Genomic DNA, 13,291 nt, shown 5'->3' with positions numbered 1-13,291 from the left:
CAGAATCAGCCATATAATGGTGACTGTGTTGTGCTGTGAAGCCATTAAGCATCTGTGTTATGTTTCTAAATCAGTTTTGCATTTCGCCTCCTGTGACAAATTAGCATAAAGATGCATAAACCTGATTCTAGATTGGGGCTTTAATCCTGAATGATCTTGAAGCAGGTGTTCTGAAGCTGAGAAAACATTAAACTGAATCTGTGGCCCTCCGCAACTGGATTTGTGGAACGAGGATGCGGACTCTATTTGTGTTTATAAGGAGAGCTGAGAGAATTAAACTGTCAATCAGCATATCTAAAAGCCTCTCTAAGAACATGCCAACAAAAAAGACAGGAGATTAAAGAAGCGTAGTCTACAAATCAACAGAGAAAAAGTACACAGTGCACATTTGTGTCCAGCTGGACTTGTAGGTGTTAATGCAGAAACTGGGATTTTGCTGTGTATAAAAAAAAAAAAATTATATGCGGCTCTTACAGCAAATTAATTTACCCCCAATCAATCTGCAAGACCCCTCAGACAACCTCTTACAGTGCACAGTTATGCTGTACAATGCACACTGCCCATCAAATGTTTGGGGCCAAAAAGCCTTTTTAAACACTTTTTTAAAACAAATTGGCATGTTTTCTTGTTGCTTTGCATATTATTGACCAAACAGATTTATTTTGAGGAAAACAAATACAACACATGAAAATATGTGTAGCAATACTTGTGAGCATTCTACATTAGGAATGCCAAAGACCACCCATTTTATTCCCTTGTTGTAATGTCAGTCTTCATTTCAAGGATGACACTTTGATGAACATGAAGCTCCGTGCTGAAAAGTATACTGAAAGTATTAGTAAATAACTGGTTGTTAATTTATTGCAGATACATTTTCACACTTAATTGAGAACTGCAAGTAAGGACAAAGGGTCCTCAAACGTTTGACATCTTTAAATGCTCACTTCCAACTGTTTTTTTGAGTTTTGCATGTAACCAAATCACAGCTGTTATGTTACTTCAGATAACATATTCCCACTCAGAGTCTACTGCTTCTATAGTACTGCTGATCAGGGAAAGAAGGGCTGTGCGCTCTATCACAGAGGTGTCACTCTCAACCACTAAAAGGGCCATATTAAAAAATCTCAATAGATCCGTGGGCCATTAAGAGCTTATATTTTAATATGTCAAAACATCAACAGCAAAACACAGCCACTTGTTGAAAACCTTCAAATGTTACATGTGATTACTTGATATAAGGGCTACATTAGCTACAGATAACTGTTAAATCTCTTTAATGTCCTCAGGATGTAGGTCTTTTAAACCTACCTGTGTGGTTGATCTACACACCTGACATCTTTGCTGCCTGAAACAATACATACCTGATCTGGCCCACGGGCCTTTCGTTTGACACATGAGCTCTAACAGAACTTTAAAAATTCTACAGTGTCACAACCAGTTCCAGAAATTGAGCAAAATCAGGAGATTATGGGCAATACCAGTATCAATATCTGGGTACAGTGTACAGCTGAACTACTTCTACTTAGGTTCTTTTAAATGAATGGACAGTTCAGCAACTGTAATAATGAGCAGTTTAAAAAAAAAAAAAAAAGGCCTGTGACATTCACGATTGTCATTACTGAAGCTGACTGCAATTATTTTCCACAGTTGTTAGCTTTTGTGATTCTATGTTGATATCACAACAAGGAGAATTTAATTGGGTTCATGAAATGCGCTTATTAAGGCACAATATGGTTCTTATTAAAACCACACAACTTCTGACTGGTGCTTTAACACCTTTAGAGGGCAGTGCTTGGCAATATTTGTTCACCTGAGCTTGAACTGTGTCTGTCATCATTTGGGAGCTACTAAGCATCAACTAGCTATAAAGCAAGATAGCTTGATAAGCTTGTGTGCCCATTTCAGGCTCACATTTTCATGTAAGGTAATTGTGATGCCTGTTTTAGAAAAATAGAAACCACAGCCTGCCCACTTGTTTTCTACCAGCACATGCTTCCAGGATTTGCCAATTAGCAGAGTTAGATAAATGGCGAGGCTAAATTAACCTCTACTGGAATGGGATACCATTTTCACAGTCCCACATCCGTTCTCATTCAAGTGAAAGGCTTTTTCATTTTTTTCCGTGTTCAATTTGACTGCAGCTTTTGCCAGTGTTTGTCTAAAAAACACAGACGACAGTGTTTGGGAGTGGGAGCTCTTTGGAGAATAGAGTACACGGGGACAATAGCACAGTGTGAATTCTCTCAACAGATAGAAATGAATGCGCACACTCAGGCAGAAACAAGCACACACTAATCCAGCTACACATCCCAAACACCTGCAACTGCTTTTCTTAACAAGCCATTAGCAGTAGGTGATGTTAGGGCCCTTGGGGAATGTATTGGGACAGTGTGTCCATGCAGGCTGCAGGAGTTACACAGTGAGTCTGCAGCCAGCCCTCATGCTGCCTGGACATTAATTCAACTGCATATCCCTGCAGACCTACTTTAATGCATTGTCCTCATTGGCCAGGTCTGTAAACAAAGGTCTGCTCTGCCCTTGCTGTGGTACCCTTGCTAAAATTGCTAAAACACTTCTTTTTCACTTGTACTACATCTTTTTCAGTTTGTTTCAAGCAATGAAAAAGAGGAAAAAATGTAAAGGATGCTTTTTTTCTGCAAAACACGTCTGGACATGACTGTACAAGATTTCATGTTCTACTTATGTGGTACAAAAATGTGGTATCAACTAAAAGTATCCAAAATATAATATACCACAACACATTTTCACAGAGTTTCACAATTCTATTTCTATTAAAGATGGTACAGTGGTACAGAGTCAGTCACAGACTATACATATCCACCCTGTTAAATGCACAGGATATTTACAATATAGATCAGGAGAGTTATGACTGTTACAGACACAAATGCACAAATGATATATTAAAATAGATAAACAGATTCTTTTTTCTGTTATGAATCTTGTTAGCTGCTTCATTCTATAACTGACAAAGCTTCTATTTGTCTGTCATTATGTTCTGCCTTTGCTATATATTATCCCCTATAAAAAATACATTCTGTACTAGCCCACCTGCTGACATGCTCATATTCATTATAGTTCTGTGTATAGTGAAAGTGTATTTCTATGTGAGTGCTTTGTGATTAGATGAGCAGTTGCTATTAGCTTCTAATTGACTTACTACTGCTCTTAACAGATGAAAAACAGGGCTTCTGAATTGCTCTCTGTAAATGGGCCGCATCCTTCCGTCAGGTCGTGCCTGCAATTCATACCGCAGAGGCTTGTGTCAGTGATGGACGGCCCTGTGCTCTCACACACACACAACGACCGGATTGGAAGACCAACTCTAATGCATAGTGCTCATTGGCCAAGCCTGTAAACAAAGGTCTGCTCTGCCCTTGCTGTGGTACCCTTTTTCACTTGTACTTCATCTGTTTCAGTTTGTTTTAAGCAATGAAAAAGTGGGAAAAATGTAAAGGATGCATTTTTTCCCTGCAAAACACATCTGTATGTGACTAAGATTTCATGTTCTACTTATGTGGTACAAAAATGTGGTATCAATTGAAAGTAGCCAAAATATAATATACCACAACATATTTTCTCAATATACAATACATATCACAATGTGTGACAAAATGCACCAGCATAAATGTAGCATGTTAGTGCTACAGTTAAAACACTGTAAGTACAATAATTTTAATTAGCATTTCATATATTGCATGAAATTCAATAAAACAGGTAAAGGTACAAGCAGCTGGCCTGTGTTCTTTACGTACTAATGACATCCATCACAGCCCTTTTCTCCCTCTTTGAAAGTTTCAAATCCACACTGCCAGAATTTGTTTTCAAGAGCTACGATTAGTAATACTGTATGAAATAGTTCTAAATTACACTATGCATTTGTTGTTGCTGGTGACAGGCTTAATATACTGCAAGTCAAAAAGCGATAAGAATATATAACAATATAACTGCAATTTACAATTTTGTCCATATTGTGCAGCACTAGTGGCAATGTCTATGCTTTCATGCTGCCCAAAATCCTGGACCGATCACCAGTCAGTGCCAGCTACTCACACAAAGGCCAGTCAGCCACATGCACACACAAATTGCACACCTACAGGCTGAGGCCGATCGATAAGGCCGTTATCAATCAGGAGAAGCACCTCAGGCTCTGGTGACACACACTATAATTCTCCATAGCACCAAGCCTTATGCTCAGGATTTCACAGGGACAACAGGGCTAACGCAAAAGGGGTTAACTGGATCTGTGGATTAGGTCAGTACATGAACGATCGACGCGGCTTGGACCAGCCACAGTGCCTGCAGTGTGATTACTGACGCAGTGGGTGACTCATTACTTTCATGTCCCCATCAGGGAATTGGAGATGTACACATGACTCACATATTTCACCAATCAAAGGCATTCTACAACCCTGCAGGACTTGCATGCAGCTAGAAAAGAGGCATTAAACCCTTGAAAGAGTTATTACTGTTGTTTTGCATGTAATTACAAGTAAATATATAGAGAGTTATGTAACGGATTATATTCACCTTGAAACATACCTGAGACTGCAAAGTGAAACTCTCACATTAAAACTAACAGTATTATGTTCCTATTTATACAGATTATGTACGGAATTAATGACACTATTAGTTCAGCATTTAATTACATTCAAATTTATATGGACATTTTTAAATCTGAATCGCCAAATAATTTGTTAACTCCATAGAATAACAAACTCCAGAACTGTAAATAATGTTTTACTTTTCAAAAAACAAGACAATACACACAACTAATTCATACCATGCTGCATTTTTGAAACCATACTCACGATTCTTGCTTCCTCATAAACACAAATGTAGTAAAGAATAAAAATGGAGATTTCACACTTTCGACAGAATTTCTCTGCTTGTTTCAAAGAGCAACGAGTTAGAAGTAACTAGTACAAATTTACACCATGCTTTTGCTAATGCTGATGCAACTTCTAGGGGTTAATTGGAATTTGTAGTGGCTAAGCGAAAGGGTATAAATGTTAAATTTAGGTTATATATAAATGTTATTTTTCCCCAGATTTATGTTAAACTAACTGTTTTTTCATAAATAGTCAGTATGAGTCTTAGTTGATGGTCAGGAGGCAGAAGAAGCTTTTCTGGAGTGGTGGAGTAGGGGGACATGGGCAAAATGGAGGTGCTGGGACAATAAAGAACACATCATAAAAACGAGTGCAGACAGCCTTCCCCCGTTTCTAAGTGGCTGAACAGGTGCTTTTGTGATTTCACGCCGCGCTGAGCATGTTTCGCCAGGGTTCAGTACAGAGCAGAGTGAGAGAGAGCATGTTTACATGAAAGAGTGAGAGACACAAAGAGAGGCAGAGAGTGAGAGAGACAGAGAGAGAGACATAGAGATGGAGGAAGACAGAGAGAGAGGCATAGAGTGAGAGAGAGAGGCAGAGGGAGATAAAGGACTGTTTACGGACGGAGTGATGGAGAAGAAAAAAGAGCAGAATGAGAGTGAGTGAGTTGGGGAGGGAGAGGTAGGGAAAGACGAGTGTTTACAGTCACAAAGGGAGAAAAGAAGAGGGAACAGAGTAGAGTGAGAGTAAGGTGCAGGGAGGGAGGACAGTAAATGTGTGGGATGGAGAGAGCAGCAGCCAGGAATGATCAGCTCAGGGCAGTGAGAGATAAAGAGTGGAGCATTAGAGAGCGAGCAGAAAGATAACATCTACTCGGAGCAAAAAAGCCAGAAAGAGAGGGAGAAAAGAAAGATGAATAAGATCAGAGAGGTGGATCAGTGTTGAATAAGAAAAACATGTTAGAAAGGAGGTAGGAATGCTACAGTTCCTAGTTATTTTTATTTAATACTATACAATTACTTTTGCAATTACTTAATTATAAAGTTACACAGTTATGCAATTAATTACATTTACAACTGATGTGCAGTATGCACTGATAGATTTAAGTAAGCACTTTTGGATTATTTCCACTTTGTTTTGATGTCAAACAATGACAAAATGTGCCAGAATGTGAAAACTGTACAAGCAACAATAGCTTTTCAAAAAACCTAAATAATAAAATATCTCCTCGTACACAAAGTCAGCACTGAAAAATGACAGGATTTCCATGCTTGTTTCAATAAGCTATGAGTAAATCATCATCATCATCATCATTATTATTATAATTATTATTAAATGGAGACGGCAGGTGTAATTTTTCTTATATCCAACGTGATTTGTAAGAGTAAAAAGGCCATTTTCACTGTGGGGTCTATATTGTAGCAACGTCCCCCCAGCAGGCAGACTGGATATCAATGTGGCTATTTTTACTTATTATAAGTAATGTGTGTATATATATCAACAAAGCAAAGATTTTCATCAAAATATATTCCCTAAACGTTGGTGAAGAAAAAATATTGTATAGTACACCTGAAACCTCCCTCAGAACAAGCAGCAGCAGCCCTTTATGGCTGTGATGAAAATGGGTTAAGCCAGAGTGGCTGAAAGAGCAAAGAGAGCGCTATATACTTTATATAGCGCTCTCTTTGCTCTTTCAGCCACTCTGTCCCGACTCCTCATGTGTGTGTGTGTGTGTGTATACAGCAGCATACCTGCCGTCCTGTCTGGTGATGGTGTATCCATAAACTGGGTTGTTGATGAAGCTGATGTTCACTCCAACCAGCGGTGTGCCATCAGAGGTGACCACTTGTCCTCGAATGACGCAGGCGTGACTAGAGGGAGAAAGACAACATAACAAAGCTGACGTGTCAGCCCTCACTTCTGCCATGTAATAACACACACATCACACAGTGGCACAATTCACCCCACGTGACCCAATTTCCAATTACTTAAATAATGAATTAAACCCGAGTGACAGCTCTGAGGAGACCACAGTGGGTTTCCCTTCCTTAAAAGAAAAAAAAGATGATGAGAAGAAAAAAAGACTTCACAGAGAATTCTTTACACTTTCATCCTAATTAAAACAGTGAACTGCTCAGAGGAGGGAGAACAACAGTGAGGTGCTGCGGTGGTGTGTTCAGCCACTCCAGTGGAGTTGGAAATGATCTCACCCTTTGAAGATGCTATCAGTTACTTTGGCAGAGCAGACACTTACAAATCAATATTAGTGAATCAATCAAACACAATTTCAAACAGTTCTGAACTCACACAAAGAGGATTAACAGCATGATACAAGACTTATGAAGTCCAATGTCACACAAAGTAGAGCTTACAGGAGACTTCGTAAGACATTTAGGAAGTAAACATACAACACACAAAGAGATCCTTTAAGCCTTGTCTGTACATTATTGTGGTTTTACCATGTACATTTATCACGATTGGCTCCTCCCACTCCTCCATGTGCTTTTCTCTTTACTTTTTTACTGTTTATGTCCATGTGCTTCTTTGTTTACTTTTTATCGTCCATGTGCTTCTTTGTTTGGCTTCCTCCTGGTTCTGCCCGTTGTTTCTTGTCTCAGCCCTTGATTGTTTTTACCTGTTTTCCACCTGTGTCTTGTGAACCCTCGTTAGCCCTCTTGTATTTAAGCCCTGTGTTTTCCTTAGTCTTTGTTTGATCGTGTTTGATGTGTTGGATGTATTGTATTGTATTCTTGTGGTGTTTGGTTCTTGTTTGAGGTTTCGTGCTCATTTTGTCATCTCTGTCCTTCCTGCTCTCCGTATCGGCTGTTTGAACCTGGACCATTTTGACTATGACCCTGGATTTGCTCCAAATAAAACTTGCTTATCTCAGCGTATGCAGCCGCAACATCGCTCACATTACAGAAAGACCAGCCTACAGAGGACGCAGTGGGTAAGCGACACACTGGGATGTGGCTGTTTCCACGTAGCCCAAGTTACCTGTGTCCCAACGCCGCCAAGCCAGTGAGAGAAAATCCCCTGGTGCTGAGTGTACACGAGCGTCTCATCGGTCCTGTAGGAAGGCGAAGGACCATCCCATCTTCGGTTTGGATGACAAGAGCTCCGGTGAACCTTGGGAATGGCCAAGAGGGTCCTGTTTCTGCCTGTTTGTCCAGGTTGGTGCAGCTGTCTCCAGCCCCAGTTTTGATCCTGTGGCTGCAACCTGTGGCAAGCCTGATCCCATGGCCGCACCCTGTGGCACTCCCACGCCTCCGGACCCGCCGCCAGTCACTGCAGGCCCACCTGCCCCTGTGGACGTTGTTGCAGGCCCGCCTGCCCCCGTGGACGCCGTTGCAGGCTCGCCTGCCCCCGTGGACGTTGTTGCAGGCCCTCCTGCCCCCGTGGACGACGTCGTTGCAGGCCCGCTTGCCCCCATGGACGTCGTTGCAGGCTCACCTGCCCTTCTGCTGTTCCCCATGGGCCTTCTGTTCCTCCTGCTCACCAAGGGCATCCCATTTCTCCATTTGTGTCTGCTTCTGTTTTGTCTGTCCCTTCGTTTTTGCCCTCCTCTGTTCCCAGTTTTGGTGCCTGTTCCCCTCTCGTTTGCGTGGTCTATTTTATGTTCTTGTTTCCCTCGTCCTGTTGTGCCTCCTGTCTCTCGTTCTGCGTCGTTTTGTGTTGTGCGTCCTCGTCCTCCCTCCCAGACTCTTTTTCGTCCTCGTTCTGTTGCTGTTTCTTCTGTTCCTGTGTCTGGTGTTTCTTCGGTTTCCTCTCCCGTTTCTGTGCCTGTTCCGTCTCCTGTTCCTGTTCCCGTTCTTGCTTCTGTGCCCGTTTCCGTTCCTGTTCCTGCTTCCGTTCCGGCTCCTGTTCTTGATTCTGTGTCTGTTCCTGTTTCTGTGCCTGTTCAGTCTTCTGTTCGTCCTGTCCCGGCTCCTGTCCTTGTTTAGTTCTGTATCTGTTTTTGGTCTCTTGTGTTTGGTATTGTTTTTTGTTTGGCACACTTTGGAGCCGTGTGTCTTGGTGGAGGGAACCGTCACGATTGGCTCCTCCCACTTCTCCATGTGCTTTTCTGTTTATTTTTTATTGTCCATGTGCTTCTTTGTTTGGTTTCCTCATGCTTCTGCTCCTGGACCGTTTTGACTATGACCCTGGATTTGCCCAAAATAAAACTTGCTTATCTCAGCATATGTGTTTGCAACATTGCTCCCCATCGCTACAATATTCCACATTTTAGAATATTGAATACATCAAAACTATGTGAATAATACATATAGGATAACAAAGTAACATCAAAGTGTTAAATAATTCAAACTATCTTTTCGAATTTTTTAAGCAGCCCTGAGGACAGTTTTGTACACTGGTACTTTGTGGCATTCTCTCAGCAGTATCATTCGAAGCCACCTGGGATTTCTTTCCAACAGACTTGTAGTAGCTTCACATATGCTGAGTACTAGCTGACTGCTGAAAACTGTGTGTTTTCCAAACAATGTACAGTACAGTATAAAAGTACAGTGACCACCCTTGATTTTTTTTTAAATACCAGTAAAAGAGGCCGTTAAGTATAAGTGGTGCACTTGCGGATAATTTCAGATATAGAGCAAGGGTAGAACTTGATTTTCTCTTCTCTCTCAAGGATTCCAAGTTTTAAGTAATGTTCATCTAATGGTGACAGTTTTGGTATTCTAACACCTTGCATGGCTCTTAGGAGTACCACGTTCTCTGTATCATTTAATTTCTTCTTGAACTTCATCTATGGAAACTCATGTTTTCACTTATTATACTTTTCACCTTCATTATGTAAACATATAGTCTGATATAATTTCCTCAGAAATATCTCCTGAAAAATGAATAGCTTTTACTTAAAAAATTGTATTAGAATGAAATCCATACATAAGCATCACATTCACTATTTGAATTTGCTTCAGAAACATTTTCCAAGCACTGAAGCAAAAGCTTGTACCTCAAAATACCTATAAGATCATGTAATATATTCATTATACAATATACAGTCAATAAGCTGCATCCAAATTTTTGACCGTTACTGTACATCTTGTACTGTACACATATCTATCCATAGCAGTGAATCATACTGAGCATCCACTTTTTTAGAAACCCTACTGTGTACTCCCTCATCACTTTATGAGCTCCAACTCCCTTATAGGTCCACAATATAAGAGTACACTGCATCATTGTACACATCATGCAACATTTTTTGGCCACCTCTACTTCACTGTTGGTCAGTTTCTGACCACAGGGCAACTGTTGACTGGATATTGGTTTGGTGGTGGATCATTCTGAACACATTAGTGACCATGATAGAGACATGTTGGCGTGTGTTACATACGTCAGTTATACTGCCACATCACAGCTAACTGACGTTAACACCAGATTTCCATGCCAATGTTATGTCTCCTAAATCCACTACAGGGCAATCAGCATAAATTATCAAACGACCCAAAAGCATACAATTTGTGAGCACATAAAAAGCATGTCGTGCCTCTGGGAAGGACTTTGCATAAAATCCTTACACCAGTGATGTTACTGTTATAACCTAAAGAAAGGCTCAGCTGAAAACATGAGGACACAGACTGTAATGAATCTAAGTGGCGTGGGTGGTTGCAGTACCTGTGTTGTAGCTTAGCTACGCGACTTCAATGCCATAAATATTAAGTGATTATTCATTTATTATGCTACAAAGGGTCCACATTCAAAATGTTGTCAGAAAAGTCTGACCCAAATCACTGGTTACTTCAAATGAGAACATTTTTACCCAATAGTGTTAACATATCAGCTTTTTCAGAATGACTGAACTGCAAATGAAAACATGGTATGTAAAACCCCATAAAAGTCTAATGGAAGCAAAAGGTCAGCAATAGCATGTTCTTCCTTCCATTTGGTAGTTGTTGTTTGTTGTCATGTTAGTAACTGGCTAGGAACATACTAGGAGCCACAGCAAAGGCTTTAAAGACTTCATTGGATGTTTTCTACATTTATACATTTTGACAGCCCAAGTCTCTAAATAGGTAGGTGTCTAGGTTCTAATAAAGTGGGCAATTTGCCAATTTGCATATATTATAATAACATCCCACAAGTTAACAATCTAACATAAAAAGTAAAAAAAAAAAAAAAAAAAAAGGGTAGCAAGCTTTTTTAAATTAAGTGCTCTTGCTGAAGAATGATTGGACAGTGGATCCGTTCCTATGCGTTAGGTCTTAAACATTTGCCACATAGCGGAAACAATTAACACTGGTGTGTAAGAGGCTGCCCTCATCCTGTCCTTACTGCAGGCAAGATCATTCACCCAACAATATCCTGCTCCCATGGAGCCCTGCTTTATGCTAATTTAGGCTGCCTCTCTCCTTCAGCCGTCCTTGGCTTAGCTTCGCCTCTCCGTAAACAAAGTTAACAGAGGCAGTGCTCCAAACGCACAACCCTCCAACCTGCCCACCAAAGGCTAATGCTGCAATAACAAGTAAAAAGAAAGGAACAGGATGTGACTCTGTTAGCCTGTGGCTGATCACTGATGCTGGCTGTTTGTTTTAGTGAACTGTTATTAGAGTGTAATCGCCCCATTTTTCTCCCTTTTGGGACAAAAGTAGAACGTGAGCAGATCTGACTGATTACTGCCTTAATGACCAATTTAAACATTGTCATTAATCAGAACAGAATTAGAAAGGAGTAGTGAGGAATCTGGAGGGTTCACTTATGTAGAAGTTTACCAGTGCAAAAGGAGACTGTGTGTACATCTCCACTTTGTGTTTTATAGGAACATTGAGAGATGATGAGCTTTTCACTGGTGCTAATGAGCAAAATAATGACACATTTCAAGAGCAGTAAAAACACATTGAAACAATGCGTGGGGGAACGTGCTGACAGCCTTGTTATTTCAAAGAGAATAAACTGCCTCCAAGATCAGCCTTGATCTCAGACTTGACTTTTTGACTAAAGTGGGATTATCACTTTTTTCTTATATTGTTAAATTTGTGCATTCATATCTGAAAAGGCATTTAGGGAGCGTTTAACAACGGTTCCAATTTTGGCCCACAAGTGCTCAAAATTGAACACAGCTGAAATATGGATGTTAAAGATTTAACACCATGAAGCTTTCAGCCATTTTTATTGCGCCAGGAAATAGACAGTATACTAGAAAAATGTTCCCAAAGATACCTCGGCATCTGAGATAAAAGAAAAAGTCTTATCAGATAATATCAGAAGCATAGATCTGCTTCTACAAAACTAGGAATCTTCCCTAATCAGCATTGGCATCATCAATACATCAGCCATTTATTTTCAAAGCACATGAAAAAGAACAAATACAGCACACTCAGTTCCTCATTAGAACTGCATTACTGTGCAACAGAGCTTTCCCTTTTTCCAAGAACACATGCCAGACTTCTAAATCAGCTAAATGAAGAGGAATGAAATAGTCATCTCTATCTTCCTCCTCTTCCATTTCCAAATGATGGCAAATGGTGCCAAGAGCACATGGATTGAGAAAATTAGGATTCCTGCATTACTGCCACGCAACAATATTGATATTCGGAGTTAGTGGCATTAAAGAAAACTTAAGACAACTGCAATGTACAGTGCTGTGCCAAAATCAGAGACCACGCTTATTAACCCATGATTTGCTCAATTTCCAGTTAAAACAGCCATTAAGTATATAATATATCTGAAGAGATTACATATATTAGATATTATGCAATTATTATGTATTACATTATATACAAATGAATAAAGTAATCCACTAGAATAAGGGACCGAATAATCAAAGAAAAATGTGTTTTGGATTACTTGAAGAGTAACAAGCCAAAATACAACAACATTTTCAAATTGAACTTTGAAAATGCTGAAGAACATCCCTGCAGATTTCTTTAAAACACTGAAAGCAAGCCTTCCAAAGTCTTTCAAAAAGAATGAAAGTTAAGAAAGAAGTTGTAATAAGAGTAAGAGGTGGACACAAAACACTGAAAAATCTGAAATTGTATTTATTTGATGAGACTTCTGTGTAATCTCCTGTTAAATATGTTTTTCTTCCCGCCACAGAAAACAATGACTCGTCTTTAATGGCCATTTCGACTGGAAATTAATGCTAGGTGTTCTCGGACCTTTGAACAGTACTGTATGCACTGCAAGAGGTTCCAGATTGTTTTGTGAGAACAGTTTAAAATGAATAAAAACTAAGCATACAGTAATTACTTCATGCAAATGTGCTTTCTGTCATGTCAATATTTACAATACTGTGTAAGGTTCTTTCTTGTGTACATTTAAGAACAAAGTGAATAAAACTGAATAAACTTTACTGTTTACTGAAATAAACATATACATCATCAATTGCTGTGATGCATTTGAAAAATATTGTGATGCTGAATTTTTTGTCATTACTTTACAGCACAATGCAGGGCTAAGGTAGCGCACATCACTATGTTTATATGTATGTGAGC

At 39.8% G+C, this 13,291-nt stretch overlaps 1 protein-coding gene across 12 annotated transcripts in view; it reads right to left on the bottom strand.

Moving 5' to 3' along the window:
* The window catches only part of tenm4 (teneurin transmembrane protein 4), a 246,804-nt gene that overhangs the window by 59,838 nt on the left and 173,675 nt on the right, over nucleotides 1-13,291 (bottom strand). For all 12 annotated transcript variants that reach the window (XM_017696788.2, XM_017696786.2, XM_017696787.2 and 9 more), the window contains one exon: nucleotides 6,602-6,721. In XM_017696788.2, coding sequence (XP_017552277.1) covers nucleotides 6,602-6,721 — 120 coding nt within the window. The remainder of the gene's footprint in view (nucleotides 1-6,601; nucleotides 6,722-13,291) is intronic.

Source organism: Pygocentrus nattereri, chromosome 17, assembly GCF_015220715.1.
Source record: "Pygocentrus nattereri isolate fPygNat1 chromosome 17, fPygNat1.pri, whole genome shotgun sequence".
In the NCBI taxonomy this organism is placed as follows: Eukaryota; Metazoa; Chordata; class Actinopteri; order Characiformes; family Serrasalmidae; genus Pygocentrus; species Pygocentrus nattereri.
The sequence above is the reverse complement of the archived record's forward strand: the minus strand, read 5'-3'. Positions and strand labels throughout refer to the sequence as shown.